This window comes from Drosophila ficusphila, unplaced genomic scaffold, assembly GCF_018152265.1.
Source record: "Drosophila ficusphila isolate 14025-0441.05 unplaced genomic scaffold, ASM1815226v1 contig_414, whole genome shotgun sequence".
Lineage (NCBI taxonomy): Eukaryota > Metazoa > Arthropoda > Insecta > Diptera > Drosophilidae > Drosophila > Drosophila ficusphila.
Window position 1 is genome coordinate 13,570,304 of NW_025064328.1, and position 13,062 is coordinate 13,583,365.

A 13,062-nucleotide genomic window follows, 5' to 3' on the forward strand; every position below is an offset into this window, starting at 1 on the left:
CTAACTTCGGTAACATACAATTCAAAAAAATTAAATTTGCAGGTTGGGAAGTTAATTACTTTCTCTTCAAAAGCTTGAGAAAAACTAAACATTTATAAGTGACCTATTTTAGATGTACAATATTTAAAACTATTTCAAGTTGATTTGCATTGTTTTCGGTGCATGAAAGTTGCATTTCTGTGGAAAAGAGGGAGCTTGGGGGACAAGGGGCCACCGCATTTACACGCAGTTAATTGAAGCCATCAAAATTAAACCCGAACTCGGAAAAGGGGAGTCACGCACCCGGGAACAGCTGATAAGAGAAGGCCAAATGCAGAGTCAGGCAATCGATTTGAGCCAGGTGGAACCCATTTCGAAGCACCACCACCTAAAAGCACCCAGCAATTCTGGGACTGAAAGAGGGGGAAAAGACATTCGCCAGTTAAGGACATTTATTTCGACAAATTTATGAAGCCCAACAAATTGCTATTAATTTTCCGGTATTGTTTTTAGAGTAAATAAATAAGCTTGATGTTTGAGCAGGTCGTAAAGGTGGAGCACGTGAATGGGTGGGAGAGGGTGGAGTTCTTTGTGTGCAGGAAGTGGGTGGTTCTCGGAGGAGCTCGGTGGTTTTGGCCAGGTCTTGCGTGTTCCAGCCTCATTTCGACAGCGGCTGGCAACCTTCGCGGTGGCGTGACGAAACAATTTTATTTGTCCTGCCCTCGTAACGGTGGCCTGGCCTCTGAAAATGGAGGTGGATCCAAAGGCGGATCGAAAGGTGGTTCCAAAGGCGGTGGCAAAGGCGGATCCGGAGGTGGGCCCCCATTTGTGGCCTACTCCCCGTTCGTTTCATACTTTGCAGATGTGCTGTCGGAAATTATGATATTTGCATTTGCTCAAGTTGCTCCCCAGACCTTAATGCCGACTCGCGTTTACGACAACTCCAATTGAACAGACACGACCTCCGATTGTTATGGCTTCGGTTCCAGATTCGAGCAGCTAGCATGCGAGGCTTCAGTGGGACCACCTGTTGAACTCGGAATGGAACTACTCCCTCTTAAATCGCTATCAGAATTCGGATAAAATAATTTACTAATTTTCTAGTATTTATTAACCTTTAGCTTCAAGCACAAAAAATTGTTTTTATATTCCCCGTTTGAAGATAAAGATGCCGATAACATTGCTAACGGTACATTATAATTTTTTAATGTTTTTAAAGAATTATTGTTTTGTTGTTTCGAGTTATTCATATTTAGTTTCATTCAAATTATCGACTTTTTCAATTTGATTAAAAACTGTTCCTTGTACAAAGGACAATTGGGCAAATTTTGTTGATTTTGATTAGAATAAACTCATAATTTGGACTCAAATCCTTTAGGTTCTTCACCTACATTAAAAAACCTGCCGAAGGAACACATTAACACAGTTCAATAATTATTATCACTTACCTTGCCCTTTAATACGGCTCCGGTTTCTATTCTATAATTTAGGTTTTGTACTAAAAACACAAATAGAGAATGGAAATGCATGTTATTAAAAGGAGCCCTTTGGATGTTTGCATATTTTTATTATGGCCATGATGTGGACAACTAAAAAAGAAAATTTAAAATTATGCTCGATAAATAAGTTGTTCTACGTAAGATAAAGGGTTTATTTACTTACCTATAGGGAAAACTACCAAACAGTTTACAATAGGCCAAAAGTAGCTAAGAATTTTGCCAGCCAAAAACAAACCCTTGCCGCTCTGTTAAAATAAAATGTATTAAGTTGGATATTAAAAATAAATGGCTATCTAGCCATTGTATCGATCCTTACCATTTTGGCGCCAACCAACATGAAAATACCGGCCAATAGGTAAAGTATGCTGAATATACCATTACAACATCCGAAATAGTAAAAGACCTCTCCGGCGAGGCTTCCAAACATAAAAACAAAACCAACTACGAGGCCAATAGCACCCCATACGATGCACCATATCGAATAGAACTTGGCGCACCATTCGGGCGATTGGTCGCAGGACTGGCACATTGTGTAACCGATTTGAAACAATCTCTTTTGATTATATATGTAATGTAAACACTTTCTTAGCTGTACGTCTAGACGAGATGAAAGCCGAGTGGAACTGAGTGAAAGTCAATCTGAAGTCCATGAACTGGAAATGCAAGCTAACTAGATTCAAAAGATTTTACTTGATTATTCTGAGTCGTTTTATTTCGCAAGTGTTGTGTTGGCCAACCTATCCACTTGGCTCTAGCATAGGTACATGTACATGGGCTATAAATAATTTAAAGTATTCGCGGTCTCCCCGGACCCCTCCACCTACTGACCCCCAGTCCGCTGCACATTGTCGAAGGGAACTAGAATGCCGGGCGGTCCGCCGAATCGGCTATCTGTCCTTCGAGGTCCGGCGAATGATGGGCGATCCCCCTGCTCCGACTGCTGATGCTGCTGAACCGACTGGAAGGGACGCGGTTCCGAGTGCGACTGTGACTGCGATTGGGATGGAGATGGGGATTGGGATTGGGGCGACAGGACGCCAGTGGGCGCTCCAAAGCCACCATTGTAGCGACCCGGATTCACCGTGGGCTTCGCCTTGTTCGCCTTTACAATTTCGCTAAATTCGTGCGCATTGCCAGCCACATAGATGTCGGTGTTTTCCCGGCCATTCGATCCGGAGTTGGAGGCGGAACTGGTGGAACTGCTCGGCAGTGGCTTGAGTAAGCCCGCCGGTGCTCCGAATCCACCCGTGTATTTCCCATTGTTGCTAACTGGAGCCGCCGTCTCCGCTGGGAAAAAGAAACAAAAAAATTTAAAGGTTTATTACTGAGTTTTATTTGCTACACAAATTAAAGAAACCATTTGTTCCAAAGTAACTCTAACCGATTGACAAATACTTTATTTATCTTATTGGTAAAAGTAGGCTTGGTACTTAGCGTTACTGAAATTAAAAACAGATAAGCTTAGAACACACAAAAATCTACTCTGTGAAACCCAAGAAATTTTTGTATTTATCTTCTTCTTTGTAAATCAAAAATTTGAACATTTTTGGAAGTGCTCCGGCTTTTAACCAAGAAACAATGCTTGTTTGGTAGTTTTTTTCAGAGAGTGCTGAGTAATAAAGTAATAAATTTAGAAAATAACGCTTGTTTGAAATTTTTGTTAGGAGTGTGCTGAGTAATAAAGCAATAAAGTTGATGTAACATTAATTTTTGTTTTGATCTTCCCAAATTTTGTAAATCAAAAATTGAATATTTTTGGTGGTGTTCCGGCTTTTCAACCAAAAAACAATGCTTGTTTGGAATTTTTTTCAGAGTGTGCTGAGTAATAAAGCAATAAACTTGATGTAACAGTAATTTTTGGTTTGATCTTCCCAAATTTTGAAAATCAAAATTTTAATATTTCTGGTTGTGTTCCGGCTTTTCAACATAAAAACAATGCTTGTTTGAAAGTTATTTTCAGAGTGTGCTGAGTAATAAAGTAATAAATTTGAAGTAACAATAAAATGTATCGACTAAATTCGTTGACCAAATTCAATACTCACTCTTTCGCTGATTGCTGGCGACCGGCGTGCTGATGACCTTGCCCTCGTCGCTCTTCGTGTACTCGACCTTGCTGGGCGGGAAGGGTTCTCCACCCGCAGAATTTGGACTGCTGGCCTGTGGCTCGAAGCGCGCTGCAAAAGGCGTTAAAGAGTTGGTAGTGGGAACCGGGCCGCTAGCGGAACCGAAACTGGAACGGGAACCGAAACTGGAACCGGAACTGGAAGTGTCGTCCGATTGTTCAGAGCGCGGCACAAGGACCAGCGGTGGCTCCTCACTGCTGCTGATGCTACTGCTACTGCTGCTGCTGACTGGAAGCGGAAGCGTGACTTTGGATGGAAAAGCAGAGGGGGCGGACGGGACGGTAGGGGGGCGTGGTGGCGGATTGGTGGGGGAACGGGTGCTGCTGCTGGCCGCCGATGGACCAAAGTTATCCGGATCGAAGGGAACGCCGGGACCCACATCCGGATAGTCGAAGTCCCTCAGCCAAGCGGGAATCGTCGCCGAATCGAAGGGATTGCTGCCCGCGTCCAAGGAGCTCGCAGTGGTGCTCTTCGTTTCCTCCGACGGATTATCTGCATTTTGGATGGTGGTTGTGGTCAGTTTCACTGGCGGTGGTGGTTCTGGGTGCGCTTGGGTGGTGTGCGTGGGTGGTATGGGTGCTTTGGTGGTTCGCTGCGTGCTCGGACGTCGCGTGGTTGTTGTGGTTGTAGTTGTAGTTGTCGTTGTTCGTGGCGTTGTTGTTGTGGTTGTTCGTGGTGTAGTTGTTCTTGTGGTGGTAGGTGCTGCCGTGGTGGTTGTAGTAGTAGTAGTGGTGGTGCTGGTTGTTGTCGGCTTGCTGGTGGGCGGTGGCCTCAGCTGAATGTTGCCCAGATCCACAAAAGGCTCCAGTGGTGGCACCAAATCATTTGCTATAGTGTGGTTGTACTGATCGTTGTCGGCTGGCACCTCAAAGGTGACCGCAACATCCAAATCCGGATCGGTGACCTCCTGCAACCACGGAGGTAAGGTGTAGGCATAGGACTCCTCGTTATCTAGCTTATAGAATGTGCCGGGATCCTCGGTGGTGCTGGGTACTGGATTGGTGGTGCGTATCTCTGGTTTCGGTGTGGTGGTAGTTGTAGTGGTGGTTGTGGTAGTTGTAGGGGTTGTGGTTCTCCTGGTCGTAGTAGTAGTTGTGGCCCTCGTTGTGGTTGTAGTGGGTTGAGTGGTGGTGATCCTGGGTCTGGGAGTGGTGCTGCTCCTGGTGGTGCTGTAGTGCGCCGTTCCACGTTGTCGGTTGGGGAAGCGTCCTGGATTGCTGGTCGTAGTTCCCCCTACATGCGCATTGGTGCCATGATTGGCTGGTCCATCGTTGATTTGCTGCTCCTGCGGCTGTGGAGCCACTGGACTCACATTTCCACTGCTCAGACTAAACCGTATATTGTGGCTAATGGGATCCACGATGCCCTGAACCTTCTTCGCAGGCAACTGCTGCGCTTCTGTGATGATTGTGGGTTCCTGGGCAGTATCCTCACCGTGATGGACATCCTGATCCTTATGAGGTGGCAACAGATCCCAGGCAATTACACTCAAAGGGGCTCCATCTTCAGCTGGCTTCCATTCCACTGGACCACCGATATTGGGATCCTCGCGCTGCAACTCTTTGAGGTAATCGGGCAGCTCCGCCAGCTTGTCCTTCTCCGGGGAGGAAAGTGGCACCAGGTGCGCCTGCTCCACCTCCACATCCGCGCTGGTCGTCGTCTCGATGGTTGGTGGTGGATCATGGTGGGGCGGTGTTAGTGATGTGGCTGGAAGTGGTGCTGGTGCAGATGCTGATGCTGTGCCAGTGAATGAGTTCGGTTTCTGATCTTGGCTGGGTTCCAGGCCCACAGCGATGGCATCTGGTTGGAGAGGATTCGGATTCGGTGTTGAGTATTTCGAGCAATTCGCTTTGGCTAGGAAGGGGTTCAAGGAATAGGGACAGGGACTTTGACTTGGATTTAAACCTGAACTTGGATTTGGTTTGGGACTTGATTTGGGACTTGGTTCGGGACTTGGTTTGGGACTTGGTTTGGAACTTGTTTTGGGACTTGGACTGGGATGAGAACCAATTTGGATGAGGGGCGAGTCCTGGCCGTCAAAGGGATTCAGCTTGATCAGGGAAAAGGCGGGCGGGGCGTGGCGGTTACTGGGTGGTGCAATGGGAAACTGGCCGCCGATCGAATCGCGCTTGGCCAGCTTATTGTTAGTGGTGGTGGTGCTAATGGGTGCGGCTTGTGCGGTGCGGGTGCTAGTGCTAATTGAACTATTTCTACTACGACTACTGCTGGTGTGTGGTGCATTTTCTGTTTCTGTTTCTGTATGAGTTTCTGTTTCTGTTTTGTGTTTAGTTTCGTTCTTTGTCCTGGTTTCCGTTTCCGTTTCCGTTCTGGTGGTGGCACCGCTGGCAGCCGCTGCTCGCGTGGCTGATGTCAACTCACCAATGTGCGGCGGCAACAGATCGTCGGCCGGTCGGCGGATCTCCGTGATCCCCGAGGCGTACGTGGGTATCTCGAACTGGACGCCCTGGGCGCTAACCACCTTGCGACCGTCGGGCGTGTCGATGGGTCGCAAAGCGTCGATGGGGTTGCCATAGCTGTCGATGGCCTTTGGCCCGACGCCACCGCCCACGCCCCCTTGGGCGGGGTTGAAGGTCACGTCCGGCTGCAGCAGCGGCGGCTGCAGTTCGCGGGCGAAGGGCGACTCGCGCACATCTGTTGGAGGGCAGAGCAGAATGTGGTGGGTCTCGTTGTGGCAGCGGCGGCTTCTTTGCGAGCGTTGCAAAAGCGTTGCACATAAAGTGGCAAGTGGCGAGTGGAAGTAGCAAGTGGCAAGTGGAAGTAGCAAGTGGCAAGTGGAAGTAGCAAGTGGCAAGTGAAAGTGGGTGAATGGCAGCATGAGAGAGAAAATGAGAATGGAATGTGGCATCCCTAAAAACACCTTCAAGATTCGAATTAAAAACAAATCTTACTTTTCCTTTACTTACAATAAAAGTAATTTGAGAACTAACTAGAATTATCATGGTTTCAAAAGACTAAGAAAGCTACTCTGTATTTTTTGTCCAAATTTATTGGTAAATAATAGTTATGTTGGATTTTAAATAAAAAGAAACTGGTAGCTAAAACTTGATCAGAATATGAGTTCTTTATAACTGTTAATTATCTAGCTTAAGTAAATGAAAAATCAAATTATTTAGTGGTTATTTATACTTTGTTCTATTTGTTATATTTAACTTAGTGTCGGTATGGAAGGTTTAAGGTATTAAGGAGTAAGTGAACATTTTGAATAATCTTTTTAAATCTCTCAACTTTCTTTTCTATTTTAACTTTCTTAATCACTTACTAAAGAAAACATTTAACATTTTTTATCTAAAGGGCTAACTGAATTTGTATCTTAATTTTCTGTCAAGGAGCTTTTGCAGTGGCTGTGGCAGTGGTGCTGGAGGTTGGGTGACAGATGAGGCAGCTGTGGGCGGCTCTTGGGCAATTTGGCTGCCGCAGCGGCTGATTGATTGACATTGACTGAGATGGGCCATCCATTTGGTTTTTTTCGGGTGGCTGCTGCGGTTGTTGTGATGTGTGGCTGCTGTGCGGTGGTTACTGTTAGTTACACAAAGGTCCGCCACCAGATAAAATTCAATTTTAAAAGTTACCCAGGCAGGTTAGTCAATGCGCGAGTGTGTGTGTGTGTGCTTTTTGTGTGGGTGTGACAGGTGTGCAACCATCAAGTTCGTTGCCTAAGTCTTTCGTTTCGGCTGGCCATTGGAAGCGAGTAAAAGGGCTCGAAGGCGTACAGTGCGTTTCATATTGTCATATTATGATATTGTCATGATGACAGAATGAGTACTTATTATTAATAGTAACACACAGCGATAATTTGCTTAAGTGAGCAATAGCTTATTAAAAGCTCAAACCATTTTATTTGACACTCCCCTTTATTGAAAAAAAAACCCATAAATATTGGTGCAAAAAACCTAATAATATTGATACCCAAAACCTATCTGGGAGTACAAATTAATGTCCCCATGTTTTCATCCTATTAATTGATTTTCGATTTGGATATTTGCATAAATAACGAATTAAAGCCGCATTGACAACTCTATTTGTTTAAATGAACTTCAACCAACCTAATATTTTTGAAAACCTTGCATTATAGTCCCGAAACGCACTTTTCAATTAGTGGATGGGTTTTGTCAAACGAGGCACTCATTGTTCTGTCGCTGGGAGTCTGGGAATCGGGGAATCCAAGTGACAGGCCAACCAACAGCAGCTGCCTTTGACAGCAACAACAAGCGAATTAATGGCTAATGATTGCACTGACAACGATTTTGTTTTTTTCACTACGGGCATTGTGATTCGCTCGTGCCGAATGCGAATAATTAATAATAATTCACTTGGCTATCTAAAAAGATTCTCAGCCAGCTTCTGATTTTGCGATCAGCGCCTTGATTCCTGTTTACAGCGGAATAACTGAATAAATTGTACATCTATAATGTAGATATGAGATATTTTGTTATAAGGTTGGCGATGGGGAATTCTGGAAATGCGGTTTCTGCTCTGCGGTCAACTCAACTGGTATGTGACTAAGTGAGTTCGCGATGGGCGTTGCTTCAAATTTGCTATTTCCAGTCAAGTCAGTTCCGGCTGCTAAGCACATGTGCATATCTCTATTCTACGTTTAACAATCGAGATTAATTTGCATTTTGGGACGGGCTTAACAGCGAATCAGGAAGCCATGAACTTTCGCCTGCAACACGGCCTCTCTCGCAATAATATAGGTATATATTATTGTACGAATGTTAGAGAGATAGTGAAGATGACTTGCGTCACGGCTGACGGCCGAAAGTGTTTTTGGATAATACCGAAAACCATTGCGATTCCCCGCACTTCCGCCTCGAAATGCTGCCCAAGTTCAGGCCAATTAATTTTGCTTGTCTCCAACGCCATCTTCATCTTCATCGACATCGCCATCAACATCTCCATCTTCATAGCCATCTCCATACACCCCGCTGCTTGTGTTTATTGAATTTAATTTTTAATTGATTGACGGCTTCACGACATCTGCACCCACCTAAAGACAATGGGAATTTCTGTTGAAAACATTTTGCACTTGCCAATTTTACAGTTTGTTTACCATCTTGTTCATTTTTTGTTTTGGCATGTTTTTTATGCTTGGCCAACCTTCGCTGGAATCAGCGAAAAAAATGTAATGGATTTTTATTAATCTTCGTTTATATCATCTCTCAGGCCTTGGAGTTATCGACTTATTGGGCTGTTAACCCACACACAATCGACTAACGAAATGTGTCAAATCGCAAAAACAAAATTTCAACTTGTAAATTATACTTTTGCATTAAGCCAAAATGAAACAAAGCGTGTTTGTTGCACTTGAAATCGCCAAACAAAATATGATTTTATTATGATTGCCTCGGAAATGTCAAGGGGAAAGACCGAAGTCGAATCTGAAACCGAACTCACCCATAAATACTTAAATATTTATGGCTTAGAATGGATACAGAATGGGTTCTGGCTTTTGTCGGCTGCCTTTGAAAAATTCGCAATAGATTGGCAAATCCGATTTTTTTTGTTAATGTCGAAATCAAATTACCACTGCTCATGTGTCTACATATCTTTATCTATATCCATAACTGGTTGATATCCCATTGTGTTTTAATTACGTTAATCTGCGGCTGAATCATAAATCAAGCCACGCGAAAGTGAGGCACGATTCCCTATTTCAGATCCGTGCGAATTCGCTAATTATCACGTAGGGGTCCATTCATTACGATGGGTTCATTGATTGCCGAATAGTGAAAACGGTGACCGAAATGTAATTATTTCGAGCCAAAGAAATCCATTAAGCACCAATGATATTTCCATCACAGCTGCTTCAAATGAGCTCAGAGTTTATGGATTCGCTTTAATTGTTATTGGCCAATTAACTACGACCAGTTGGTCAGTGGGTTTTGCCCAAGTTTTCGAGGTGCTCCACAATTTTCTAATAGCTTTATTTTTGAAAAATCTTCTGCTATTTCTTTGTGGCTTCTTGTCGGTGGCCCCATGACCCAAAAACAAAAGAGCGCCACAACATTAGTCTCAAGTTGCTGTAAACAACTTAGTTAACAGATCGTCTTGACAAAAGCGTCGCTAAATTTATAGACTCCATGGATCCCCTCTAGGGAACTCATCCCAGAGGTCGTTTAACCCCTTCTTTAGCCCCCGAATGCCGAGAGGAAGACAGATCCACAAACGACTTTGTCGAAGCCTTGCCAGTCACGTTATCTTCGACTTACGTAACCCCCACTTTTGGCTTGGGTTTCGGTTTCTGTTTCTGTTTCAGCTTCGGATTGAGTTTGGGTTTTCTTTGGGGTCTCTTCACCAACGGCTCTTCTCGAATTTCATTTTTCCTACGGCTTTGCCTTTGGGAATCGCGCTGTTTGTTTGTTTGTTTTTGCAGCGGCTACTTCATTTCGCTTTCAACCCAAAAAACTTAATGATCGGCGCCCAGTTCTTCGGTTTGTTTGTCAAACAAAAACAGCTTAAGGCAGCAGTTATAAGGCTCTTGACTGCAATTAGCCTTCGCTGTTCAAGAGCCTTCAGGACAAGTCAGCAGACTGCACTCGAAAAATAAGTTATGTTAATAAAGATGCATCAATGAACACGGATAAGCCCTTCACAAAAAGCAGGCATTTAACTAGATAGCCTTCAGTAAAGAGTTACATATTTTAAGGAAACAAGGTAAAAACAAAGTGTCTTTTAAATATTTAAGAAATTAAAAACTACTCTGGTTATAGCCAAACCCTATACATTTATTTCTTGATTGTACCATCATTCTACAATCTTTTGTCTTAAAATGTACAAGTTCATTGAATATATTTAATTTCAAACCCACTGGTTTTTTCCGCCTGTTGGTGCCATTGTCATTAATCGTTAGCTGGGGGATAACGCTTGTCTCCCAACCGATGTGGGTCATGATCACGATCACGATCGAAGTTCACAGCGGGGTGAAAACTATTAAGTGCGCTGGTGACTTTTGGGTTTTCAAATGCAGGTGAGGTGAGTTTTAATGTGCATTACAGTGAGTTGATTGTACAATTGGAACATCTAACAGATATTGACAGACAGAGGGAGGGGAAGGGGGACTTGGGTTCAGAATATAACTTAGTAGGGTTCTGTAAAATCGTAAAATTAGTTACAGATAAAGTTAAGAGGAAGCTTTAAGTTGTGGATCCAGTGAACTTTCAAGTAAAGAACATTTCTAAATGGTAACGTGTCTGAAACTGGTTCGACAGGCATACAATTTATGACTAACATTTAATAAATCTATAATTTTTATCACAGCCATAAACTCGTAGCTTCCTCCAGAAAATACGCAATAAGCACACATAACATTTAAAACGTAAACCGCAAACAGAAATGGGTAAAGTAAGATAAAGACAAAGAAAGCGAAAAAGATCACTGATCCAGATATCGGATTCGCATGCTGGTGCAAATTAAATATGCGATACCGATAGCGCAATCGCAATTGCATTCGCCTTAGTTTATTTATTTATTGTTCATCTACGAATATATATGTATATATTTTTCTTTGATTTAATACCAGGCCTTCCAACGGCGAATTCGGCGCCGATGATCAGCAGCAGCATAACGGTAAAGCTAGCCACGCTGCCACCACATCGTGGCTTCGGATCGATCTGCATTATGTCGTGGGTGAGCTGGTGTTTCGTATTTATTATTGTTATTTTTTATTTTATTTTTTTTTGCTGGGATCTCCTTCTGAATTTGTCACGCAATTAACAATTTAGAATTGGGCATTGCCCAAAGGGGTTAAACAACAAGCCGGAATAATTATCGCGTAGGAGCCGCCGACTAACAATGATCGCGATGACAAAATCGCAGGCGACGCAATCGAAGCCGACAACTATAATGTGTAATATTTTCACCGCCTTTTCTCAATCGAATCTCAAAATCCGCGGCACGATATCACGATCACTTCGGTGTGCGAGCGAGACAGTGCTATTCACGGCGAGCGGGTGCGAGCGAGAGATCGTAGGTCGAAGTTGGGAGAAGATGCGCGATGCGCTCGAGCGAAACACGTCCGTAGCTCACGGATTCTGCGCTTTCAATAAACTTGGCCAAGAGCCGCTGCTCGGAGCTTGACTTGTCTGCGGCGGCGACGTTGACGTCTACTGCGACAGCGAAGCCGGCAGAGGCAGAGGGCCGGGTGTAAATGAGCGAAGGAAAATTTGAATTTTGATCGCAAGAAAATCCCACCTATGCAAAATACTCCCTCGCCTTTCTCCTCTCTTCTGATCTTGTTTCACTTATCTACTATCGACCGGGAAACTGGGCAAAATAATTGTTTTAATTGCCGCCTGGTGATCAGCATTTTTTTTTTTTTTTGCATACTGGTTTGTCGCCACAGTTTGACGCATTGCCAATGACGTTCAAGGTCAGTCGAGCAACCTGATCACATCCAGCTCTTAACCCCATGATCACCAATTTTGTTAGAATCATAACTATATTTAAATCTTACACAAAGCCAAAAGATACTAGCAAAATATGTATGTATATGTTTCGTGATTTCCAAAAAGGTATGTAGGTAAAGAAATAAATATAATGACTAAAAACAAAAATTCGAATCATTAGCCTTATTAATAACGGAATTTGATTAAAAGACATTAAAAATTTGATTTAAAATATAGCATACCAAATCATGGCAACAACCCATTTAGATTTTGCTTATAAAATCATCCCAAGGAATGAAGAATAGGAATAAATGGATATAATCAAGCTCACAACTATTCATATTTGGAGAACAAATATGTTCTACTTGCAGGTTTTTCTGATGATACATAAAAGTCACCCTACTTCATAGAGTGTTAATATTAACATTCAGCCAACAGACGTCTAACATTATGCCTATATTTCGAGTGATTTACAAGACAATAGGCTAAGCGGTTCCCAAATAGACACAACTTTCGCATAAATTAAACACACACTAAATGCAAATGCTTATTGAAAACGAACGTGCTCCGATCGGTTTGTTTATTTTGACAGGTTTGGCTTGATTTTCGAAAAGTATTATGCTAACAATTCATAAGTTATTCGTCCATATGTCACAGATTCGCAAGATCCTGTTCATCCGGCAAGTTCTTGTTCTCGACTCAATTCATAAATATTCGCCGATAGAAAGACTTTAAACGCGTTGTTGACATAAACATTATTCAGGCTTTTCTGTTTCTCTCATTGCATTGAGTTTTTGACTGGGCTGAGTCAGAACCCATCCATCAGACTTTTGAGAGATCAATAAAGATGCGTTGAGTTGATCTGCGGTGTCAGTGATCGATGAACTTTTGGCATTCAGACCGCCCGGCGATTAACACGACCGGTGATTAGATCATCTTGTCTCGTGATCAAATGGCACCAACATTTTTTGGTGCTTATAGAAATTCTTTTGAGATTTTGCATATAAAGAGTTTTAGTATAGTAATCCCCAATTTGTTTAATCACTAATGTCTCCT

At 43.2% G+C, this 13,062-nt stretch overlaps 2 protein-coding genes across 6 annotated transcripts; both read right to left on the reverse strand.

Annotated features, from left to right (window-relative positions):
* Positions 1–1,064: 1,064 nt before the first annotated feature.
* On the reverse strand, positions 1,065–2,107 carry LOC108090866. Of its 2 annotated transcripts, none has more exons than XM_017189757.2 (4): positions 1,795–2,107; positions 1,642–1,723; positions 1,433–1,568; positions 1,065–1,380 (listed from the first exon to the last, which is right to left on the reverse strand). In XM_017189757.2, exons 1-3 carry the CDS (start codon positions 2,005–2,007, stop codon positions 1,513–1,515), a joined length of 351 nt encoding a protein of 116 aa, XP_017045246.1. In that variant the 5' UTR covers positions 2,008–2,107; the 3' UTR covers positions 1,065–1,380; positions 1,433–1,512. The 2 variants fall into 2 exon arrangements, with proteins under 2 accessions (XP_017045246.1, XP_017045245.1); XM_017189756.2 differs by having other exon boundaries at positions 1,428–1,568.
* A 61-nt stretch (positions 2,108–2,168) lies between these two features.
* LOC108090864 (mucin-5AC) lies at positions 2,169–11,650 on the reverse strand. 4 transcript variants are annotated; one of them, XM_017189755.1, is made up of 4 exons: positions 11,139–11,650; positions 5,981–6,253; positions 3,521–3,652; positions 2,169–2,765 (listed from the first exon to the last, which is right to left on the reverse strand). In XM_017189755.1, exons 1-4 carry the CDS (start codon positions 11,236–11,238, stop codon positions 2,299–2,301), a joined length of 972 nt encoding a protein of 323 aa, XP_017045244.1. In that variant the 5' UTR covers positions 11,239–11,650; the 3' UTR covers positions 2,169–2,298. The 4 variants fall into 4 exon arrangements, with proteins under 4 accessions (XP_017045244.1, XP_017045243.1, XP_017045241.1 ...); XM_017189754.1 differs by having other exon boundaries at positions 3,521–4,093; XM_017189752.1 differs by having other exon boundaries at positions 3,521–5,401.
* Between the last annotated feature and the right edge of the window lie 1,412 nt (positions 11,651–13,062).